We start from the raw sequence: 26568 nt of genomic DNA, 5'->3' as shown, positions 1-26568 counted from the left end.
ATCAGAAAAGCACTTACCTTTTCCAGGGTATTATTCCAGTAAGTAAGCTCTCATCAATGCTTTATTGGGTTTATTAATAGCATCTGTGTCTGACTATTTTTAAAAAGAATATTTCAAGGCAAATCAGGTAAATAAAGCTTTCAAACAATTTATTTAAATGTGAAATACCATGAATGATTCAAAAAAGCTTTCTTCAAAAAAGTCTCTTGTAAAGGAACATGGAAACATAATTCACATGTTTAGGATTATTCCAGAATGAACACATTAGAGAGAGTGAAAATTAGTTATACTTATTAAAACTTAAATTCAAGTTACACATAATTAAAAATTATTTAAACATGGGCATTTAATTTTGACAGGTTTTCTGAATTCCTTTACAAGTTAAAGTGTTGTTCTTACTTCAAGAAATGGTAAACCACTCACAATGCATTACTGGGGCCATACTCCATCTTTGTACTCCCATAGTATCCATGTTAAATGCCCAGAAATCAGATCAAGCCAGCACATGGGGAATAGCTCTATCTCTTGGCAGTTCACTGATTACTAAACAGCTCACCAACATTCATGTATGACCCAGAATTCCAATTTATTAGCTTATAATGAAGCTTAGCCATTTCCTATGGACCATGGACCAGAGTGTTTGTGTTGATTCATTCTGCCTCAAAAGACAGATCTACCTACACATGGGGAACATCACATATGTACTGATCAACTTCCATTATTGTTTTCTTGTCCAACTAGAGGTGAGCTACCTGAGGGCAGGGACCAGGTATTTTTACTTCTCTACCCCCAGTGCCCTGTTATGCTTGTTGAGTGAATGAATTCTGTGAGCCCTGAAGCAATGTGACATATAATCAATCACAAAAGTCATGAAAATATAAATGTAAGAAGAAAATACTACATAAAAATCTGACTCTAGCTTGTTTCAATCACTTAGAATTGTTAAAAATTAATGTAACCATAAACTTTCAAATGATCTTGTAGGGTTACCCAAAGGGGAAGATGCTTACAAACCAGTTATTCATGAGCTGCAGCTGTAAAGTTTCCCTTCAAAATGAGGTTTTGCATGTAGTAGAAACAACTGGGGCAGAGGTAAATGAAAAAAAGAAAAATCTACTCCATTGTCTAATAAAATTTCAAACACTGTATCATCAAATATGGTAAACATCTAGAGTATATTTTAAATGATGGGATTTTAAACTCCAGATGGGTTTGTCAACTACTGTCCAATATCAGAACACTAGGCAAGAAGGTTGCTTTCTTCACTTTTTATCTAGTACTTGTTTTAGCACACAGTACACAGGTTCATAAATTCCAAAAGAACAATAGCTAGTGGAGAACTGCACGTGACAAAGACTGACACTAACCAACTTCTCACCATACAATTAAGCAAGACATTTGAAAATCAGTAACTACCAAATAATCTTCCAGTAAAAATATAGCTTTTGACAAAAACTGAGGATTATTTTTATTCATGTGTGGCAAGAATTGACATTAATCTTTTATAAAGTATTCATTATGCTCTGAATTTTTTCCCATTTGTAAATATAACAACTGAAAATAACCTTTGAATTATTTTTTTCCAATCCTCATTTCAAAGCTCCTCATTATCTAGAGTCCATTTCAGCTTTGACATCAGGCTAGATGCTTCCATTACAGGACTATGATGGTTTTAGAAATGCATTTGTAGCTCACTGACTGTATTATCTACACTATACAAAACTTAGCATATATTTAAATTATTGAAAATAAAATACAAGGTGTTTTATTTTTCTTCATGGTGCTTTCAGGCAGGCATCAGGGTCTTCTCTTATCCCTAAAAAAAAAATAACAACAAAAAACAAGAAAAGATAAATTTATAAACTATTAAAATTAAAGATTAACTCAAACATAAAATTTCCAACTGCATAAAACTCACAATGATATACCTCAAGCAATTATTATTTAAAACTGAGTTATAAAGAATAGAATACTAGACTGAACAGAACAATTAGCCAATTTGTAAATTAGAGCTCTATTTACATTTCTATTATAAAGGCTAACTATTCTTTAATTTAATTCACCACTTGAGACTAATTGTCAGTTTATGCTTGAGATTGCCTGTCAAAAAATATATATAACAACTCATTTTCTCTTATCATAAATATTTATTGTTTCAATCAAGGCCTGTCCTCTTACTCCAAACAAATGATAAACCCCTTTCAATAGAGGAGTAAACTGTCATGTATCAGATAGCTACAGACATTGGTTGGTATTCAGTCTTCAGCATGACACATACACTAAAATAGCTTTGCTCAGAAGAGGTAATAATTTGTGGCAATGAATAATAAAGTCTGATAATTTAATTTCCTTTGCTACAGGAAAATTTCATTAATTCAGGCACCACCAGTTTTGAAATCAGAATCACATGGGACAGGCTAACATTAGCCTTTACATCCCTGAAGGCAAAAAAGTTTACTAAGCAGAGGTAAAAGACAGTCTATATGTTCTCTGAATTATACCATCCCTCAAATTATTACTTTTTTTTTTTGAGACAGAGTCTCGCTTTGTTGCCTAGAATGAGTGCTATGGCGTCAGCCTAGCTCACAGCAACCTCAAACTCCTGAGCTCAAGCAATCCTATTGCCTCAGCCTCCCAAGTAGCTGGGACTACAGGCATGCGCCACCATGCCCGGCTAATTTTTTCTATATATATTAGTTGGCCAATTAATTTCTTTCTATTTTTATAGTAGAGACAGGGTCTCGCTCTTGCTCGGGCTGGTTTCGAACTCCTGACCTCAAGCAATCCGCCCGCCTCAGCCTCGCAGAGTGCTAGGATTACAGGCGTGAGCCACCGCGCCCGGCCTCAAATTATTAATATTTGTGTCTGGATTAGTGAAATGGCATTTAGGTATCTATAAAAGGGACTGGAGAGAACAAGATGAGACAGACAAGAGGCATTAAAGCATTATGGGTTTATAGAATTTTTTACATTTTTGCAGTTTTATTAAAAGTTTATAGTACAGCAGATTGAAATTATAGCACGTAGTTACCTTTCACTAAATTTGCTGGCTACATCTACTTTCTCACTGCATTTTTCTTACAGAGCTTCCAATTGATTATATGGTTATGAATAGGTTGACTCATAACTCTGAGCTTCTAAAAGCTGTCAAAAATTAATATTAAATCATACCTGTAGTACCTTGTGTACTTCTAGCTGAGGACTTCTTCTCAACGGGATACTGCAGAGGTATTACAATGCCTTGATCTGGCTTCTGAAATGCTGAAATGAGATTTTTTATTTTCCGGAAAAATCTTTTATGTACCCCAGGTGCTGTCTGGAAAATAAAAGGCCAAGCAAATTATTTACCTACCTCATAATGATACAAAAAGGCCTACAAAATTTGCGAGGGATGCTTACAGAGGTAACATTTGTGTAACTTGTTCAAATATTTGAAAACATAAGGAAGAAGGAAAAACAACATTCCAGAAGAGCTTACTTTGGTTGGCTGAATTTCCCAGCAAGAGGAGCTAATGAGCTGTCATTTCAGTTCTCCCAAGGGTGGTATTCATTTGTACAAGCTCTTGCTCATCGCCCTGCCCTTCCTGCCTGCTACCCATCAGACATCCCAAACCTCTAAGGGTACACAGGCCATTAACCACAATGAATTCACTAACAGAGGGGATGCAGTTAAACACAGAAAAAACACAGATCCTACAGGTCATTAATAAAAAACCCTGAGGAACCAAAAAAGAAAAAAAAAAAAAAAACCATTCTCCCTGTCATCATTCCACAATACAAAATATGCTACACAGGAAATTAAAAATTGGCTGTTATGATATACACAATGCATGGCTAGTTAGTCCTCATACTCTTGTACCTCACAATATTTCCTGTCTCATCCTTCACATTAAATTTTTTCCTTCTTGGAAAGCTACCCTATTCTCCCCCAAAATCCCTCTCACTTCATTGTGACAAGGTTTTCTGTATAACATGAAAATGAAAAACTATATAAAGTCACCTTTATTTATTTATTTGTGTGTTTTTAAAGAGATCTTTATTTGCAGGTGACTATTAAAATGTGTTCCTTTCCTGATATCAGTTCTCTTACAAAGACGCTGCCTGAAATCAACAACAATTTCTTGCAAAAGCTTACAAGCCATGCTTCAGGCATCAGCCCAAACTGTCATTTTACATAAAATAAAATAGTATTGCTATGAGCGATTAAACAATGACTAGTATTTTTTAAAAAGTTGTTTTTCAGCTATTCCATCTGGAAGATTTTTGGGGTGGGAGCTGTTTGTTTTTTAGCATTTAATGAGAAAACATGAAGGATGGCATGCAGACTTCTGTAAACTAGACAGTGTGCTGGAGATAACACAATGCCCAGAGTAACCCTTAGTCATTTCCTATGCTGGGTTAAGTAATTTTTCATTGAAAACACTGCAAAAGTTCTTGTTAGCTCTAAATTAGTGTCCACCCAAATGCTCAGAGTAGATGTAGAACATTCTCCCACCCAGCTCCACCCCTATGGCTAAAACACTTTCCTAAAGCTCTATTGAGACCTCATCCAAAATAACATTCTTGCAGAAGTCCAAACAGTTCTTTGGCTCCAGGATAAAATCTCCAAATTGTAAAGGCAGGCAATAAGCACAAATTATCTCCATATGCCTTCCTTTGAGTACTTTTTCATTTTAAAAGCACGTTCTCATCTTTTGCCCCCAATATTTCCTCAAAGATCAGCAATTATTGGCTGATTTGGTTTTCCTAGATAAGAATAGGTAAATGAAAAAAATTAATCTTGCCCAAGGTCACACAGACAACCAGAGGCAGAATTGGCTCTGGATCCCAAAACCCAGTCTCTTGCCATTCAGATTAGGACTGAACCATGTAGGTTCTAGTGAAGCCAGAGTCACTAACCAGAAGAGAAACTATACATTCCCCCAGTGCAGAAAGATTTCAAACCACACATCTTTTTAGTTGTTCTTATAGCTTATATAACCATTTATCAACAGAAGCATCATTTTTTATGGGGACTTATATGAAGTTAACACTTGGTCACCAATGCTAACAGAGTGGAATAATAGCACTGGATATGTAGAAACAGTTTGAATTTAGGATTCCATGTTTCATTAGCAAATGACTGACCTAATTTATAGTGCTTTGCTTAGGTTAATCAATAAAATTATTTAGCATCTACTAATCTCCTGATGACCAAATACCCAGAAAAGCCCATAGGCACTGAAGTCAGCAGGGGAAGTCAGTATATTTCTTGCAGTGTAATGACAGCAATACACATATCATAAGTGAAAGTCGACTGTATGGAGAATTCTCTGAATTCATGATTTAGCAAAATTTTAGCCTGATATACACAAAATGATACACTAGGCAATGATCTGAAGGTCTAAGTAAAGCTAGAAGTACCCATTATATTTGTCTTTTATAATTCAATGGGTCCAGGGTTCAATTTCATTCCACTTTTTGAAACAGATCCCAGACTTATCTAGATTTCTAGCACAGTCTTTGCACAGAGGATGGCGTGCTACCACCTTGATTTTTCCTGCAGCATGGCAAACTAAAACACTGTTCCAAAAAGCAGTACATATACCTATCATTTACCCAATTTTGAAAATACATTTACCCCAAGAATTGTATCATTGATAACTTCCATCTTGTCACTGAACTCAGCTATTATTCAAATTTGCACATTTCCCATACTGTCACCTCTTAGTTATCCATGGAAACATTTTAGATCACAGCTGGTCTTCAATATGCTCTAGAGAAATTTCTCCCAGTCAGGTAATGTAAGCTCTGAGATACACACTAATTTAATATTCACCTTAACAAAGCATAACTAAGAAGGTAAATTTAGTAGATAGAGACAATGCAATATGCATTTTAAGAATTAAGGAATTATTGAACTGTTTTCTATTTGGGGATAATCCATTCCAATCTTCTGCTCTCTTGGTGCAGATAATTACAATATTATCACATAAATGAGGTCAGATCAGACAAGAGGATGAGGGGGCATCTATGTTCAATAAGCCCTCCCCTCCTTGACATGCATGTAACAATCTGCATATGATGTTATATTTGAAATGGAGAAAAGCAAGTTGAAAAAGAAGGTTGCTAAACCCTAAGAATTTAAGATTCTTTTCATAAATAATATTTTTCAGCAGCTGACAGGTACTTCTCTATGGAGAATGACTATTTCTGGTAAAATCATACACAGATATATATGTTTGTATATATGTGTGTGTGTGTATATATATATATATATATATAAAATACATACAACATTCTTCATAATAAATTGTTTAATTTCTTATTCAACTATCTCTACAGTGATAAAGAAAATTTTAAAAATAGACAGGTATAAGCCGGGCGCAGTGGCTCATGCCTGTAATTGTAGCACTCTGGGAGGCCAAGGAGAGGATTGCTTAAGCTCAGGAGTTCAAGACCAGCCTGAGCAAGAGTGAGACCCCATCTCTACTAAAAATAGAAAGAAATTAGCCAAACAACTAAATATAGAAAAAATTAGCCAGGCATGGTGGCGCATGCCTGTAGTCCCAGCTACCCGGGAGGCTGAGGCAGGAAGATCACTTGAGCCCAGGAGTTTGAGGTTGCTGTGAGCTAGGCTGATGCCATGGCACTCTAGCCCAGGGAACAGAGCGAGACTCTGTCTCAAAAATAAATAAATAAATAAAAATAAATAAATTAACAGGTATAAATAGCTTTGATTAGAAATGGTACTGCTTTTCCTTTAGGTACTAGTACAGTTTTAATTACCCTGATATAAAGCAATAATGTGCTTGAAAACTTGCCCTAATTCATCTTAGTACTTCAAAACGTTTGTAGTCTGTAATTTGTACTTTCCAGTTTACTGAATTAGTAAAGTTTAGAGCTATTTTCATTCTTTAAATCTAGACTTTAGAGTTTCTTAAATGTATAGATTGAGCCAGGCACAGTGGCTCACACCTGTAATCCTAGCACTCTGGGAGGCCGAGGTGGGAGGATCGCTCAAGGTCAGGAGTTCAAAACCAGCCCGAGCAAGAGCAAAACCCCGTCTCTACTAAAAATGGAAAGAAATTAATTGGCCAACTAAAAATATATAGAAAAAAATTAGCTGGGAATGGTGGTGCATGCCTGTAGTCCCAGCTACTCGGGAGGCTGAGGCAGGAGGATCACTTGAACCCAGGAGTTTGAGTTTGCTGTGAGCTAGGCTGATACCACAGCACTCACCTAGGTAAGAGAGTGAGATTCTGTCTCAAAAAAAAAAAAAAGAAAGAAAGAAAGAAAGAAAAAAAGAAACATTTAATGATTAAAAAGTGAAATAAAAAAACATGTTTTTAAAAATTAAATGTATAAATTGAATTGTTAATAGAAGCTGATATTAATATTTTCAAAAGCTCATAATGAATATTTTCATTATAAAGATTACTGTTTTAAAGAGTCAGAAACCAGAAAAGCATTTGAGGTCAAAAGTTTCAGTTGTAGAGACCTCTACAATTGATAAGATGTGATATACTACCCTGATATATGGAAATAGATCCATTCTACAGGCATTTCTTACAATGGTTCAGTGGCTTTTGAATCTGTTAAAAACCATAAAAAACTCTTTTTTATAATGAAATTTTATTCAGAGCCCCAGTTTATAAGTAAAATAAAGGAAACTACTGCTCAGATGGAAGCCAAGGTAGGTACCCAGAAACATACCCTCTTACTTATTCCTCTTCTTCTGCAACCCCCCAGACAGCTCTGAGGTCCCCAAGTAGAAGAACCCTAGGATTCTGCAGAGCACAGTTTAAAAAACACTGTTACTCTTCCTCTTCTCTATTCCTCCTATATCCACGTCCTTCCTACATGACTCAGATGAGAGTCCTGCCTACTCACATACAGCAGCATTGGTCATCCTAACACTTTGGGAAGCCCGCCCTTCTTTGAACTCCTGTGCTAGATAATTTAGCACTTCACTACATATAATCATATTGTTCAGCAATTTTCATAAGTTTACATTTTTGAGTGCTATGTGCCTGACCCTTCTTTACATGCATTATCTCATTTACTCCTTCAACTGAGCCCTGTGACTAAGGGATTATTCATAGGTTAAGTTTACAGATGAAGAAACTGGTTGACAGTAAAGTAACCTTCCCAAGCTCGTAGGACCTATCAGGCAGGATGAAGGCCTAGACCTGGAACTCAGATCCCCCTTACAAGAAAGCCCAGGCTCTTCCACTGCTGTTTAACTTCATATTATATCTCCCCAAGGATATCATTGTCTCTTAGAAAACAGGCATCATGTTTTTTAATCCTCCATGGCACCAACACTCGTATTAGCATCATTTGGTAAATAATTGCTGACTTAATTATTTTATCTATTTTTATGTGCTTTCTAAAATTTCACATAGGCACTAAAAGTTTGACACAATCTTTCAACTTGTTTATCTTTCCCCCAAAGCGATACTACTCTACAAAATGGCGGCTGCATAGGACTGGGACCAAATTTCTCTAAAGGCTTCTTAATGATCCATGAACAATTTTGGATTGGAGCTTTAGTCATTTAAATCTGATGACTATTTTGGTAATGCATTGTTTGACTGCTCTTTTATAAAACCAGCCTAAATTTCAAACACCTCCTTGAAACCCACAGAAACAAAAAACAAATAAAAGAGCTATACCTCAGCACTCCAAGAACCTGTTTCTGTCTGGGACACTCGGTATGTATAAATGTAACCTTGATACCTGTGAAAGAATAAACTTCCATTACTGAAAGATTCCAAAAGAATAATGAATGCTCTAAATTTTAGCTTACTACCACATATAACTGTTACATATACTGGAACACATATATACGGTGCCGTTGCATTCATAGGAAGCAAAGCCCAGCAAAATCTAACTTGCTTTATTATATTTACCCAATCACAGTTTCCAGTGAGACTTCATCTTTTCGTGTTTTTAATGTGGGAGCTCACTCTCCTAAGAATTTGTGTAGTTGAGAGATTGCTTGGACCATAAACAAGGGATCTATTATAGTTAGTAAAAACCATGAATTATTAGTTTGCACAAACCATAGAGTTACTATTTTTAACTACATATAGAGCCTTAAGGTGAAAATACCTCACTAAGACAAGACACTATCAGGCACACTTAATTAGTAACATAATATTAATTATAAAAATAATATAATAGTACTACTAAAAGGACATAATGCTGCAATAAGAATATAATAACTATATTCTATTACTATAATAGTATAAAATATAGTAATATAATATTACTACAGTTATGTGTGACTTAATGACAGGGATATACCAAGGATATGTGCAGAAATAAAAAAAAAATGACAGGGATAGGTTCTGAGAAATGTGTCGTTAGGTGATTTCATCATAGGAACATCATAGAGTATACTTACACAAACCTAAATAGTATAGCCTACTGTGCACCAAGGCTATATGGTATAGGCTATTGCTCCTAGGCTACAAACCTGTATAGCATGTTACTATGCTGAATATTGTAGGCAACTGTAACACAATGGTAAGTATTTGTATATCTAAATATAGAAAAAACATAGTAAAATATGGTATAAAAGATAAAGAATGATACACCTGTTGAGGGCACTTATCACAAATGGAGCTTGCAGGACTGGAAGTTGCTCTAGGTAAGTCAGTGAATTAGTAGTAAATGAATGTGAGACCTAGGACATTACTACACACTACTGTAGATTTTTAAAACATTGTACATTTAGGTGACACTAAATTTATTTTAAAAGTTTTTTATTTCTTCAATAATAAATTAACCATAGCTTACTGTGACTTTTTACTTTATAAACTTAATTTTTTTTAACTTTTTGATTATTTTGTAATAACACCTAGCTTAAAACATAAACACCTTGTACAGCTATACAAAAATGTTTTCTTTCTTTATATCCTTATTCTATAAGCTTTTGTCTATTTTTAAATTTTTTTATACTTTTCAAACTTTTTTGTTAAAAACTAAGACACAAATACACTCATTAGCCTACACAGGGCCAGGATCATCAATATCACTGTCTTCCATGTCCATATCTTGTCCCACTAGAAGTTCTTCAGGTGCAATAACACCCATGGAGCTGTCATCTGCTATGATAGCTGTGCCTTCTTCTGGAATACCTCTTGAAGGACCTTCCTGAAGCTGTTTTACAGTTAACTTTTTTTTTTATGAGTATACTCTAAAATAATAATAAAAAGGCTAGGCATGGTGGCTCACACCTGTAATCTTAGCACTTTGGGAGGCCGACGTGGAAGGATCTCTTATGGCCGGGAATTCCAGGCCAGCCTGAGCAACATAGGAAGACCTCATCTTTACAAAAGATTTTTTAAAAATTAACCAGGTGTGGTAGTGTACACCTATAGTTCCAGCTACTTGGGAGGCTAAGACAGGAGGATCGCTTGAGCCCAGGAGTTTGAGGTTGCTGTGAGCTATGATGACGCCACTGCACTCCAGCCTGGGTGACAGAGTGAGACCTCATCCAAAATTAAATTAAATTAAATTAAAAATTATAAAAGTATAGTATAGTAAATATATAAACCAGTAACATAGTCATTTATTATCATTATCAAGTATTGTGTGCTATATGTAATTGTATGTGCTATACTACTATACACCTGGCAGTATAGTAGGTTTGCTTATGCCAGCATCACCACAAATACATGAATTTGGCTATGACATTATCATGGCCATGACATCACTAGGCAATAGGAATTTTTCAGCTCCATTATAATCTTATGGGACCACCATTGTATATGCAGTTCATTGTTGACTGAAATGTCATTATATCACACATTACTGTATTACTATATTACTTACATTATAATATGGTAGTAATGGTAATTTGAATGAAAATGAGTGTTGTTAAAGTACTTGAAAACAGCTTATTCTTTTATATGGGGTAAACATTCTTTCCCATAACTCAGTTGGTATGCATATTGTATATCTGTATAACTGATTTCATGCTAAGAGTTTTATATGTTGTATTAGTCTACTCAGTTGCCATAACAAAATACCATAGACTGAATGGCTTAAACAAAAGAAATTTATTTTCTCATAGTTTGTGAGGCTGGGAAGTCAAGATCAAGGTGCCAGCAAGGTAGGTTTCATTCTGAGGCCTCTTCTTTTTGCTTATGAGCAGCTGACTTCTTGCTGTGTGCTCACGCATCACTTTCTCTTCTAATAAGGCCACCAATCCTATAACATTAGGGCCCCACCCTTATAACCTCATATAACCTTAATTACCTCCTGGAGATGCTATCTCCAAATACAGTCACATCAGGAATAAGGGCTTAAACGTATTTTGAGGGGACACAATTCGGTCCATATCATTCCATTCCAGACCCCTAAAATCCATGCCCTTCCCACATGCAAAATATATTCATTCTATCCTAACAACTTCAAATGAAATTAAGTCACTGCAGACTTTAGACTCAACTCTAAAGTCCAAAGTCTCATCTAAATATCATTTAATCAGATGTGGGTGAGGCTCCAGGCATTATTCATCTTTAGGTAGAATTCCTTTCCACTTGTGAACCTATGAAACCAGACAGGTTATATACTTCCAAAATACAATGGTGAGACAGGCAGATTGGAGAAATTGGAAAGAATTAAGGGATGACAAGTCCTGAGCAAGTCCAATATCTAGCAAGGCAAATTCTGTTAGATCATAATGCTCAAGAATAATCATCTTTGATTCAATGCTCTGCCCTTCAGGCCCACACTGGGACAGCAGCATCTCCCCTACAGCTCCATGGGGTATAGCTTCACTCTTTGGGGGCATGGCCCCACCCATGTGCTTCTGTTGGATGTCACTCCCACCCTTTGAAACCAAGCTGGAGGCAGCCTTGCTCCCCAGGCCTGTGCACTTTGGGCCTGTAGTGGGAGTGGCAGCCCTGGTGATCTCTGAATCACCTTCAGAGTCATTCTTCCCTTTTCTTGAAGGATAAAGCATGTTTGTAGCCAAATAGCTCTACCAGACTGTCCTGTTCCCTTTGGTCCAAACTCTATTCCTGGCTTCTGCTGAGATAGCTAGTTAACATCATGGGTAGTTTCCTTAAGAAATGATAGTCCAGCCACTCAATTGGTGTTCTCTCCAGAACAGGCTCATTTTTTGCAATATGGATAGGCTAAGAATTTTCCAAATCTTTTAAGTTCTGGTTCCTTTTTGCTTAACAATTTCTTCTTCAATTCATCTCTTTCCTTTTGCATTTTACTATAAGCAGTCAGGATGAACCAATCCATTCCTTCAACACTTTGCTTAGAAATCTCCTCAGCTGAAGTTAATTAATGGGTACAAATATATGGTTTGATAGAAGAAATAAGACATAGCGTTAGATCAGTAGGGTGACTATCGTTTACAACAATCTATTGTATATTTCAAAATAGCTAGAAGAGAATAATCTGAATGGTTCTACCATAAAAAAAGACAAATATTTAACGTGATGGGTATCCAAAGTACACTGATCTGCTCTTTATAATTTACATGAATTGTTAAATTATCACATGTACCCTAAAACTATATATATATAATGCATCAAAAAAAATTAATCTCCTCAGCTAAATATCCAAATTCATTGCTCTCAAATTCTACCTTCCACAAAATACTAGAAAATAATTCATCCAAGTTCTTTGCCACTTTGTAACAAAGATCACCTTTCTTTCAGTTTCCAATAACATATTCCTCATATCCATCTGAGACCTTACCAGAATGAACTTTAACATCCATAGTTCTACCAATATTCTATTCACAGAAATCTAGGCTTTTTTCAGCATGCACCTCAAAACTCTTCCATTACCTAGTTCCAAAGCGACTTTCACATTTTTAGGCATTTGTTATATCAATACCAAAATCTATATTAGTATGCTTGGGCTGCCATAACAAAATACCATAGATTAGGTAGCTTAAACAACAGAAATTTATTTCTCACATTTCTGGAAGCTGGAAAGTCCAAGATCAAGCTGCTGACAAGGTAGGTTTCATTCTGAGGCCTCTTCTCTTGGGTATTAGGTAACTACCCTCTTGCTGGATGTTCATATGACCTCTTCTTTGTGCATGCATTCTTCTGCTTTCCAGAAGGTCACTGGGAAATCCTATCAGATTGGGGCTCCATCCTTAGGAACTCATTTAACCTTAATTACCTCCTAGAGGTCCTATCTCCAAATATAGACACATTGTGGGTAAGGTTTTTGTTTGTTTGTTTGTTTTTTTTTTTTTTTGAGACAGAGTCTCACTTTGTTGCCCAGGCTAGAGTGAGTGCCTTGGCGTCAGCCTGGCTCACAGCAACCTCAATCTCCGGGGCTCAGCGATCCTACTGCCTCAGCCTCCTGAGTAGCTGGGACTACAGGCATGCGCCACCATGCCCGGCTAATTTTTTTTTTTTTTGTATATATATTTTTAGTCGGTCAATTAATTTATTTCTATTTTTGGTAGAGATGGGGTCTCACTCAGGCTGGTTTCGAATTCCTGACCTTGAGCAATCCGCCCGCCTCGGCCTCCCAAAGTGCTAGGATTACAGGCGTGAGCCACCATGCCCGGCCTGGGTAAGGTTTTAAACATATGAATTTTGGTGGAATAAAATCCAGTCCATAGCACATTATCTCCTTTGGACCCCATAAAAATGCTAGCAATTTTATATTATGAAATTAATTTTATAGATGAGGAAACTGAGACTTTGAGAAGTAACCAAAGCCAGATTAGAGACGAAGCAGCAGAGATGGGATCTGAATCAGGCTCTTTGACTCTAAAGCCCCAGCTCTTGATCACCACACTGTAATGGTACAGATTATTTATTATATTTTAGTATATATGGTAATGTTACTTAACTTGTCTAATAAGCCTTTACTTCATAGAACAGGTAAACTTTATAATGAGTAATTTCATATTTTGAATCTGAATCAATATGGTTTTATTTAATACATTTCTGATTGCTATTCTTGAGTGCAAGTTTGGGTCAATAGAGATCTTTGGTTAGAATACACTAAACTTTGGTTAAAATCAATGTGTTTACAAACAGATGGTCATCCTTAAGTCACTGACCACATTTACCATTAACCCCCTTTGGAATTAAAAGTCTTTAAATATGTGGATTAAATTACTATATCCTTAATTAATTTCCATAAGTACTGATTATCTAAAAGACAAAACAGAACTAAAACACTCTAATCAGGTTTGTGACACTGAGAAAAGGTCAATTTAACTGCTGGTGTGATCACATTAAATGTTTCATCTTTGTTATGAAGAACTGACAGAATACGGAGATCATATATAAAATAGCTTGATATATGCCTATATACAATATGCCAAATAAATACAAAATATCATAGTGTTAAAGTTTTTTGTCTTTTTAAGCAATTGAACTCTACCTGAAAGCCCACTGATTTCAGTAAGTACTCTACAGGGAACAAGGCAAGAGCTTTGATTTCCATTTTTCACCATGGGAACTCGAAACATAAGCCGTTAAGTGATTTTCTTAAAGCCACACAGCAAAATGGAGATGAAAGCAGGGAAACATCATAGGTCTTTAGTTCCATTTTCCCTATGGGAAGCAATTAATGGCCATAATTCAGTATCATTAAGGTTGATGTGGAAATACATTATTTAAAATCTCAGCAAAAATGCAAGCAAAATGGTAAGCAACTTGTTTTCCACTTTCTCAAACAGTGGGTCTCTAAAAAAAAAATACAATGAATCTATCTCCCTACTATCATTCAGCCTCATTTAGTCAAAATAAATGAGTCTGTTTTGAGAATTGTTTCCTAACGAATCTGATCTTATCTCACTTTCAGTTAAGCAGCAGGAACCTGAGTACCACTTCAAAAGTTCTTACCAACTTCGGTCTCTGAACAACCTGCTGTCAATGGCACATAAAACTTCTCATGATTAACTCATCTAATATTAACAATTTCCTTCCCCCCGCAAACCCCTCAAATTTCTGAATGAGCAAAATTGTTTCACCCCTCAAATAAGATACCAGTTCATGTCTTCCACTTTCAAGTTGCTGAAGTAACTGACCAAGCATCCCCTGTAGTCAACTCTCATTATAAATATGTCATGGATGGAAGAGATCTAAAACAGGGCAACTCAAATTGTATGCCCAAGGTAATAGCATCACCTGGGAGCTTGTTAGAAATGTAAAATCTCAGGCCCCACCCCAGACCTGCTGAATGAGAATCTTTACTTTAAAAAGATGCCCAGGTGATTTGTATGAAATTTAAAGTTATTGAAGGACTAATTATAATGCAAAAAGAATGCCTGCACCTTATTGGGAATATTGTTAGCAACTTTCCTGATGTCAATCTGACTTTCCTCACCCACCCGGGGGTACTTCTGTGCCACCTCCTCCATAGTCACTCATTCTATGCTTTAAGAATGCAATTTTATTTTAATATAAGCTGAAGTTTTGTCAATCATTTTAGTCTTCATAGGGCAGTGTTTCTGAACCATTTTCCCCTTCTTCCCAAACAACATTTCATAGCTTTATTTTCTATAGCTTGTATTATAAAAGAGTGATTTTATAACATAAAATCAAACTAAAATATTGAATACACTTTTTCAAACTACACATATCTTCCTGTCCATGGAAAATCACTGTTCTAGAAAACAAACTGAAAAGTTACAACAAGAGCTGTACAACCATGCATATTTTTGACGAAATAACCTTCCTTATATTCATACACTCCAAGGAAACAAGTCAAAAGGAAAAAGCAATTTTAAAAAGATCTTCACAGTAGTTCTATTTAAATAGTGAAAAAAAAAATGAGGCCGGGCATGGTGGCTCATGCCTGTAATACTAGTACTCTGGGTGGCTGAGGCAGGAGGATCACTTGAGCTCAGGAGTTTGAGGTTGCAGTGAGCTACAATGACACCACTGCACTCTACCCAGGACAAAGAGCAAGACGATATCTCAAGAAAAAAAAAGAAAGAAATGGAACTAATCTAAGTACCTCTAAATAAAGAATTATTACTCAAAATAAGGAATTGTTTTTGAATATGACACCAAAAGTACAGGCAACAAAAGCAAAAATAGACAAATGGGATTATATCAAACTAAAAAGCTTCTGCACAGCCAAGGAAGCAGTCAACAGAGTGAAGATACAATCTACAGAATCAGAAAATATTACAAACCAAACATCTAATAAGGAGTTAATATTTAAAATATATAAGGAACTCAAATGGTAAGAAAACAAATAAACCAAATAAAAAAATGGGCAAAGGCAGGCATGGTAGCACATGCCTCTAGTCCCAGCTACTCCTGGGGCAGGAGGCTTAGGCAGGAGGATCGCTTGAGCCCAAGAGTTTGAGGTTACAGTGAGCTATGATGACACCACTGCACTCCAGCCTGGGTGACAGAGCGAGACCCTGTCTCAGAAAAAAAAAAAAAAATAGGCAAAGGACCTGAATAGACATTTCTCAAAAGAAGACATACAGTCCCACTAACAGATTCTCAAAAATGTGGTATATGTATACCATGGAATACTACTTAGCCATGTAGAAAGATGACTTAATGCCTTTTGCAAGAATTTTGACAGAACTGGAGATCATTATCCTAAGTGAAGTATCAAAAGAATGGAAAAACAAATACCACATGTACTTACTATTAAATTGGAACTAACTGATAGGCATACATGTGCATAGAGGGAAGTAAAACTCCATGGAAATCAATCAGAGGGGGAGAAGGGAGGTGGGGATAGACAAAAACCTACTTAAATGGTACAATGAACACTATCTGCGTGAGTAGCACACTTTGACCCTGACTCAAGTGTTACAAAAGTGATCCATGTAACCAAAACCATTTGTACTCCCATAATACTTTGAAATAAAAAAGAAGAAGAAGACATACAAATGTCCAACAGGTATATGAAAAAATGCTCAAGGCCAGATGCAGTGGCTCATGCCTATAATTCTAGCACTCTGGGAGGCCAAGGCAGGTGGATCATTTGAGCTCAGGAGTTTGAGACCAGCCTGAGCAAGAGCGAGACCCCATCTCTACTGAAAATAGAAAAAATTAGCCAGGCGTGGTGGCACATGCCTATAGTCCCAGCTACTTGGGAGGCTGAGGCAGGAGGATTGCTTGAGCCCAGGAGTTGGAGGCTGCTGTGAGCTAGGCTGACGCCACGGCACTCTAGCCCGGGCAACAGGGTGAGACTCTGTCTCTAAATAAATAAATAGGAAAAAAAAAAAAAAGAAGAAAAAATGCTCAACCTCACTAATCATCAGGGAAATGCAAATTAAAACCACAATGAAATATCACTTTACACCTGTTAAAATGGCTATTATCAAAGAGATGAAAGACAACAAATGTTGGTGAGGATGTGGTGAGAGGGGAACCCTTGCACACTGTTAGTGAGAATGCATATTATTAGTACAGCTATTATGGAAAACAGTATGGAGGTTCTTCCAAAAATTAAATATAGAACTACAATATGACTTAGCAATCCCACTACTAGGTATATATCCAAAGGAAATGAAATCAATTAGTCAAAAAGAAATTTGCACTCCCATGTTCATTTTAGCATTATTCACAATAGCCAAGATATGGAATCAACCTAAGTGTCCATCAACGGTTGAACTGATAAAGAAAATGTGGCATGTACATACAGTGGAATACTATTCAGCCTTAAACAACAAGGAAATCCTGTCATTTGCAACAACATGGATGAATATGTAGGACATTACATTAAATAAACCAGGCATAGAAAGACAACAATCACATAGTCTCACTTACATGTGGGATTTAAAAAGAAATTGAGCTCATAGAAGTAGGGATTAGAATGGCAGGTTAACAGGGATGGGGTGGGAGAACAGAGTGAGGATTGGGAGATGTTGGTCAAAGGTTAAAAATTTTCAGTTAGGAGGAATAAATTCAAGAAATCTATTTCATAACATGGTGACTATAATTAATAATGATGTATTATATTCTTGAAAATTGCTAAGAGAGTAGCTTTTAAGTGTTCTCACCACACAAAATGATAAGTATTTGAGATTATGTATATGTGTTAATTAGCTCAATTTAGCCATTACACAATGTATACATATTTCAAAACATCATGTGGTATATGATAAATATATGCAATTTTTAAAAGCCTCCCTTTTTTCTAATATATACAATTTTTATTTGTCAATTTTTAAAATAAATAAATTAGAGAAACATAAGGGAAACAACAGTTCAAAATTATACCAAAATTCAAAGGTATTAGAGTCCTACGTTTTCCAAAAAATTTTTACATAGACTATGTTGACATAAGATGACAGTACATGTAAAAAGTGGGCACAAGGAGATACCACTCTGATTACAACTGTTCAAAACTATCTGCCCCTGTATGTACATGAACTAGAAGTAAATTTAAACTAATAAATGCATTCTTGCATATTAATTTTACCTATAGTGACTAATAACATTTTTTAAAGAAAAAGAAGCAGAATTACAATTTGGAGCCTTATGAACCTAGCCTAAGAAATCACAAATTTAAAAAATATAATTCATTTTTAAAAACTGTTACATCCCCTTTAGGATTATATTTCCTCTGACTCTATTAGTATAGCAAAATGAATATAGTGTAATTTTAACTTCCTTCCTTCAATAACACTTTTTTGGACTTGTTGATAATCTTAGAATTTAAAATTTACCATAAAAATTCCAGAAAATGAATAATTGGTAGAGAACAATGGAGGTTTTTAATTATTGCCATTAATTTATTTTCATAAGTAATATTTTACATTTTAATAACTACAAAACGTGTTAAAATCTAATCTCTGCTGATATTGAAGTTTGTCTTTATTTTATCAAATGCTGTCCCTAGCCACTAAAAAAGTATTCGGGTTAGAAATGGACAAGAAGAAAGCAATCTGACTTATTTTTTCAAATGGGTCAGTGTTAGGGACAGATCTTGGTTTTGAACTAACAAAACCACATCAATTCCTTCTTTATACAACTTCAAAGACTACATAAAAGAAAAGGTTTGGCTATTGCTAACTTCTTCATGACACTGCAAATAAAGCTCCTTAGGGCCTCTGCCCTCTATGTCTATACAAACCAACATCGCATGCAAAATTCAAGACATGATTACAATGTGACTGGCTTTTTTAAACAAATATTTCAGAACCTTTTTATCCACAGGAATAGTATCCTATACAAAGCCATCTATATTCTGATTGAAGAGGTTTCCAAATTTCCTGTGGCTCAAACTTCATTCTTTCAGAGTGAATTTTAATTTTCAGAACAGTCAAAAGTCATTCAGCTTCAAGTCTGATGGTACAACTATGTAATACCAGTTTCGGTGAGTCATAACAATAAATAGAATCTCTTATTCCCCTGAACTGCCACATCAGGTTTTATTTATGCACTCTATGATAATCCAAATATGTATTGTAATTATTGATAGATTTTTTATTTATATTAACACACATATTACATGTTAACTTTATAAACATTAACTCATGTAATAATCCTCATAACAACCCTAGGAGGTGAGTACTATCATTATCATCATCACCCATTTTACAGATAGGAAATTTGAGGCACAGAAAATGTAAGGAACCTGCCCATGGTAAAATAGCTAGTTACAAGTCAGAATTGGAATGGACACCCAGAGGGTCTGGCTGGAAGAGCTGGGCTCTTAACCACCATTCTATGCTGCCCTTCTCTTATATTAGAAGGAATGAAATAAGAAATTGGCCCTTAAGGCAGTTCCAAAAGCGCAATTCTCTGCTTGGACATAGGATTGGAGGTGCCCACTGATGGAGGAGAGGGCAGGGGAGGGAGCTGAAGGGAAGAGACCTGGTGGGAAAAACCCAAAAGAGGTCAACCCAGACTTTCCCTTTACTTAAGCTAAATGACATCTTCAGACTGATCTTGCAACTTTAATTTTACTTTGTCAACCAGAGTCAGCACTTGGTTTATTTGCCTGTGAATTGTTCATTTGGTGATTTATGTGTGACAAATTTAATCCAAAATCAGCCTTCAAGCTCACTCTGTCATTAATGGATTATATTCAGAAAATCCAAAATAATTTTGGTGGTCTAAGTTATCATGAAAATAAATGCAGCACCAATATACATATCCAGTTGAATTCAAACTCTAAATGTAAGTTAACTTGTAATTTCTCACTAAATGAAGTTAAGTTGTAATTTCAAGTTCTTTGCCACATGGTTTCCCTCCATTACAGCTGATCAACTGTAATTTTACTTCGTCATTGCTCCTCTCCCATTTCTCCAGTTCAATTGTTTGATAGGCACCTTATTCCCAGTCATCCCTTAAATCTTAAAGGACAAAAGACAACTATGCTTTTATCTAAAGACATATATGTCAAATGACTTTATTATGTGTCCTCGGTGCAAAAAAAAAAAAATTATAACAGCATTTCTTCTCCCAAATCTTCCAGCAGGTAAGTAGCAAACAAAGTCAGATATGTACAAAAGGATACCAATTATGGAAATAAACTATTTTTCCAAACTAATTATTTTAAATTATTTTTCCTCTTTTTGCCATCAAACAATCCCAGTGGGCAATCAGAACTAGCTACATTGAGGGTGAGAAGGGAAGAAATGTGAGAGCACATATGTACCTCAGTGAAAAGAAACTTGAGGTAACAGGAAAGCCAAACAGAATAAGGTAAAACAATAATTAATAAAATTAAATTAATAAAATAATTAATAAAAGCATTCAGTACACTAGATGAATATAAAACAAGTACACAAAATTAGTAGCTTTCCTATACAACTGAAATATAATGGAAACAGATTCCATTTTTGATGAAAATAAACAATCAACACATATATTCACATACAGAATAACTAGAAATGAACTTTAAAAATGTATAAGCCCTACGAAAAGAAAACACTACAAAACTTAATTGATAAACATAAATGAAAAAATCATAAATACAAAAACATACCATGTTTTTAGAAGACTAACTTCTTTAAAGATGACAAATCCTCCTTAATTTATTAGTAAGTTGAAGGTAATCCCAAGGGGATTTTTTTAATGTTATTGATATATAATAGTTGTACATATTTATGGGGTACATGTGATATTTTGATACCTGCATACAATGTGTAACGATCAAATCAGGGTATTTAGGATATCCATCACCTCAAACATTTATCATTTCCCTGCGTTGGGAACATTTCAAACCTTCTGTTCTACCTATTTTGAAATACACAATAAATTGTTGTTAACTTTAGTCACCATACTGTGCTATTGAATATTAGAACTTATTCCTTTTATTTAACTGCATATTTGTAACCATTAACCAACCTGTCTTCATTCCCCCCATTCTTCCCAGACTCCAGTAACTACCATTCTACTCTCTACCTCCATACAATCCAGAAATCCCACTAATGGGTATCTATCCAAAGAAAAGGAAATCAGTATATTAAAGGGATACTGGCACCCCCATGTTTATGGCAGCACTATTCACAATAGCCAAGGTATGGAATCAATTTAAGGGTCCATTAATAGATGAATAGATAAAGAAAATGTGACATATATATACAATGGAATACTATTTGGCCATTAAAACAAATGAAATCCTGTCATCTGCAGCAACATGGATAGCACTGGGGGTCATTATGTTAAGTGAAATGAGCCAGGCACAAAAAGGCAAATATCATACATTTCTCATTCATATGTTGGGAGTGAAAAAGGTTGATCCCATGGAATTTTTTTAACTTAAGAAAATGATTCTAAATTTCATTTCAAAGAGCCAATAGGCAAGAATAGCAAATAATGCTTAAAACTATATTAAAACATTATTGCACTATAGTGTTACTGATATAAAAAATAGATCAATTGAGCCACATAGATAGTTCAGAAACAATAACTGTCATATATAAGAATTTAATATATGCTAAAGTAGGCTAATAAATCAATGAAGAATGGAAGTTCTGTTTATAAATTATATTCGGGTAGCTATCTGGAAACAAAATCAAATTAGATCCTTTATCCAACATCTAAAGAAAATTACAAATGGAATTAAAGAGTTAAATGTAAACTAACAAAACCATAAATCTACAACAAAAACTAAAGTGAAGTTTTATGACATCTCTGGCGGAGAAAGGACTTTCTGGCAAAGGAAGCAAAGGAAGAAACCAAACCCAAAGAAAATGAATGATACACTTGACTAGTAATTTCTTGTGCGTCAGAAAAAGGGTAATGACAAACACCAAACTGATAAAAGATACCTGCAACAGATCAAGGGTTAGTATACATACATAAACTTGTAATGTGTTGAGAAAAACAGTAAGATCCAAATGGTTAAATGAGAAAAGTACACGAACAGCCAATTCATAAAATACAATAGCTTAACAACCATATAAAAAACACTCAATCACTAACCAAAGAAACATAAAAAGGGAAAAATAAAGAGATAGAGTATAAACATAAAATAAAGACAAATAAGGATACCCATTTCTAGGAAGGGTGCAATGAAACAGACACTCTCACACATTATTGGTGAGTGTATAAATTAGAATAATCATTTAGAACAAAATTTGATCATGTATATATCAAGAATCCTAAGCTGTTTGTGCTTTCTGACCTAGAAATTTCACATCTCTAAATCTACCATCAGGAAATAATCACAAATACAAGGAAATCTTAATGTACTGAAATATGAATCCTGATGGAATTTATAATAAAAATTGAATTATTCAAATGTCTAAAAGCAGGTGAGTGGTTAGGGAAAATATGGTATAGTCACTAGCTAGCTGGACTATCACACAGACATTAAAAATGATGCCTTAAAATCATTTTTAAGAACATTATACATGAGTGGGGTTTTGCATGTTAAGTGAGAAATACAACAGAATGCAATATTGTAAGAGCACATGTGCGCTCACAAGCAATTCATTACATTAAAATATAGAAGAAAATTCACTTAATTTTCAACAATAGTTGTCTTTAGGTTATACAACTATAGATGATTTTCCCCTCATTTCCATTATAGTTTTCAAATTCTCTTTAATGAATATGTATAAGGAACTATTTTAATAGATTTATTATACAAAACTCTAGATTTATTCAGAGAAAATGACTGAAAGAAAAACTTCTCATTTTTAATGAAAGTGAGCAATCCTATAAATGGATAATTCCTTTAGTGCTTTATAAAATTCACTTTTCTAAAACAGAAGAAATGGCCATATCTGAAAGCTATGATTAGAGAGTTCAGAACTGGGGAAAAGGGCAAGCATCTTTTGAAAGGCATATGAAATGTGTTATTTCTACAATAAAACACAGAAGCTAAATCCCAAGCAAATGTTCTTGGTTAATAAAAGTAAACAAAAGATAGAATGAGAAACTGTTCTGAGTAAACCCTACAATCAATGCATGTTTGTTAGCTATACCTTGTTGTTCATGTGTATATAATACCATTTACATTGTTATTTCTAGTGCATATCATAAGCATAAGTGTTTTGGTTTAAAATGAGTACATGGTTTATTTCAAAATAAAATTTGATTCTGTAATTACAGTGTAGTACCAAAAAGAGGGAATGAAATGTTTATCAAAAAGGACACTTGGTTCAAAAAGGCTGAGAAACTCTGATAAAAGGCAATGTACCCTTGTATCTTGCCTATGCAGCACAATCTGGCTATCACCCTACCAGTCTCGTGAGACTTTGAGGCCCCGATGTACCATTCAAAAGAGGACCCACAATTTGCCTAGTATTTTCTCTTACTTCACAAGTTTTCATGGAGAACCAAGAGTTACAAAAACTGCCTTTATTCAAGATTCATTATGGGTGAATTCCTCACCAGCCTAAATTAATTCTTTATGCGGTTCTAACCTACATGGGCAGAAGGCTAAAGTTGCCCTTCTCTCTTACATGTTTTACTTATGGCAATCTTTTGCAGAAGGTAGGTTATACATCACTATTCCTGTTTTTATAAATACGGAAACTGAGGACCAGAGAATTTGAGTGACTTCCCCAGAGCCACACCCTGGCACCCTGATAGCAGTCCAGAGCTCTTTGCAGTAAAGAATAGAATTTGCCTTGACAGTTTATTCGTTAATTCTAAAATATTTGTTGAGTGCCTATTACATACCAGGCTCTCAATAAATAAGCCAACAAGTAAATGTCAGATAGTTTAAAGCTCCTTGAAGAAAAAATAGAGAGATAGAATGTAACAGGGACAGAGAGAGGGCACTTATCTAGATAGGGTAGTCAAGAAAGTGCTCTCTCAGGGAAGAGATAGTTGAACAAATGTGTGAATTGATGTATTTTTGGCAGAAGGAACAATCAGTACAAAAACCCTACATGGAGAGCATACTTGTCTTGAGAAACAGCCCAGAGACCAGTCAGGCTGAAGTCGTAGGTGTATCTTGCCACTCAGTGTCCTCCCTATTCTGTTCTCCCTCCCTTGGCCAGGCTTCTTTTGTACTTTCATTTTACCTGTAGATTAAGGAGCACATTAGCTCCTCTGTCAGCTTCCCTAAAGCGGTGACTCCCCCCTCTTCACTCCTCCACTTTCTTTTGAGAAGAAATGAGTCTAAGAATCCTAGCTGGCTTTCACTGCCCTTCCCTAGGTTCCACTAGGGAAAAACAATAATTAAGCAAAACATAAAGATCCGAGCTCAAGAGATTCAATAGCTTCCATGTATTTCCCTTGAAGCCTTAATGAAAAATGTAGGACCTGAGAGCTGCCACAAACAAGGCTTGACTGCTTTTAAAAACCATATACAATGAAAATCCTCTAACATCAGCCTTAGTATAATCTTTCTTCACTGACCCAGAAAGTTCAAGTTTACTTCAAAATCTTGCAATGTATCATCAGGTGCTAAACTTAATACCAAGCATTTTCTCTCATTTGGTTTCTGTCTAGAACCTATTGTGCAGAGCTGGTGTTTTCATAGGTGTTTTTATTCTGCTGATGACAATGCTTTAGCTAGGTCCTTCCTTACAAATGACCCCATGAATACTAAAAGAAATCAACTGAAAAGAGAATAACAATACCAATAGGTTACATTTACTGAAAAATTACTATGTGTCAAGTCCAGTGCTAATTTTTTTACATGCATTATAGCATTTAATCTTACAATCCTATGAGGTAGGCAGTGATATGATATCCATTTAATGGACAAGAAAATTGAGAGCCTTAGAGATTAACTTGCCAAGGTCACAAGCCTAGCATCTGACTAGCACAGGATTAGGTCTCAGATGTGCCTGACCCTGGAGTTCTGGAGCAAAGATGCAAGTGCATCTTATTCAAAATGGAGCCTTAGGCTGAGACGTACCTAGGCAAAGGGCAAAGCTGAATCATAAAAATGGTGTTTTTCCCTCCATGCCCTTTATGACTATTGTCAGTCCCAGCTTTCATCAAGAAGGGTCCTGGCCAGGCACTGTGGCTCACACCTGTAATCTGACCTAGCATTTTAAGAGGCCAAGGCAGGAAGATTGCTTGAGGTCGGGAGTTCAAGACAAGCCTAAGCAAGAGTGAGACCCCCTCTCTATAAAAACAACAAAAATTAGCGGGGCATGGTGGCGCATGCCTATAGTCTCAGCTACTGAGGACGCTGAGGCAGGAGGATTGCTTGAGCCCAAGAGTTTAAGGTTGCAGTGAGCTACAATGATGCCACTGCACTTTAGCCCGGGCAATAGAGATCCTTTCTTTAAAAAAAAAGGTGGGGTCCTATCTCTGAAACCCCCTGCCCCCCACAGTACTTCTTTAAAGGAAGCTAAATAAACAGATTGAGAGAGGCAGTTTCACTCACACACATCTGCCTCTCAGCATTCCGACCTAACTGGTGTTACATTCTTAAAGTAATGGACTCTGTTTCTTAATCTGCCTCCTCTCACTGAAATTGATGCTCTGCCTTTGGGATGACACTTCCAACTCCATTTAAAGAGTGCTGGAGAGAGGCTCTTCCTTCTCTCAGGATCTGATGGTGTCAAATCTGGCCAGTCTACCATCCCAGGACTCCATCTTACTGGCCTCTACTAGGGGTCAAAGAGGAAGTCAGGAGCCCGGGTCTTTTCTTAGAGCAAAGGTAAATTCCAAGCAACATTTCCCCACCCTAGAGAGCATTCTCTGCAGCTGCCCAAAAAAGGCCCTGGTGAAGCCCTTCTGGAGAGAAGGAGGCTCAGGAATGAAATCCCGAGTGAGGGACCTAGGCCAAACTGCGGTCAACAACGGCCCTGGGCTGGACCTCAGGAAGACTTGGGGCTATGGGGTGGACCGTGGAGGAGGCCCCAGTGAGCTCCTGCCATCCGTGCACCTGCCCATGTCAGTCCTGGCCCCAGCCCCGAACTACCGGAGTCCACTGCCCACACCCTTGGCAGGCCCAGGCTCAGCGACCTGGGCCGCCTGCCGCCTCATACTCACAGCACACACAGGCAGTACACGCCTGGGACGCTCTCACTGTCCCTCAGCAAATAGCTGCCATCCAGCCCCGTGGCGAGCAGGAGCTTCTCCCCTGTTTCCCTGCTGATTTTGCCATGATACACAGTCACTGCGTCCATGGCCCGATGGACTCCTGGGCGGGCTGAGGCAGGGGACAGTAAAAGGGAGATGCTGCTGCTAGTGCAGCCAGGCACGAGTCAGCCACCTGACTCCCAGTACAGGC

At 36.2% G+C, this 26568-nt stretch overlaps 1 protein-coding gene across 1 annotated transcript; it reads right to left on the bottom strand.

Moving 5' to 3' along the window:
- Positions 1-135: 135 nt before the first annotated feature.
- Positions 136-26568, bottom strand: SH2D1A (SH2 domain containing 1A). The gene is made up of 4 exons (XM_012759565.3): positions 26328-26568; positions 8658-8721; positions 3172-3316; positions 136-1816 (listed from the first exon to the last, which is right to left on the bottom strand). The coding sequence occupies exons 1-4, from the start codon at positions 26462-26464 to the stop codon at positions 1776-1778; spliced, it is 387 nt and encodes a 128-aa protein (XP_012615019.1). The 5' UTR covers positions 26465-26568; the 3' UTR covers positions 136-1775.

This window comes from Microcebus murinus, chromosome X, assembly GCF_040939455.1.
Source record: "Microcebus murinus isolate Inina chromosome X, M.murinus_Inina_mat1.0, whole genome shotgun sequence".
In the NCBI taxonomy this organism is placed as follows: Eukaryota; Metazoa; Chordata; class Mammalia; order Primates; family Cheirogaleidae; genus Microcebus; species Microcebus murinus.
Note: the sequence above shows the minus strand (reverse complement) of the source record. Positions and strands in the feature narration are given on the sequence as shown.

What these genes read in the sequence shown, in the direction of transcription:
- SH2D1A (XM_012759565.3), bottom strand. Translation starts at nt 26,464, where the DNA reads ATGGACGCAGTGACTGTGTATCATGGCAAAATCAGCAGGGAAACAGGG. An exon ending in GTGTACTGCCTGTGTGTGCT is followed by an intron (nt 8,722 to 26,327) that starts GTGAGTATGAGG and finishes ATTCTTTCACAG; the next exon opens with GTATCAAGGTTACATTTATA. An exon ending in CAGGTTCTTGGAGTGCTGAG is followed by an intron (nt 3,317 to 8,657) that starts GTATAGCTCTTT and finishes TTTATTTTCCAG; the next exon opens with ACAGCACCTGGGGTACATAA.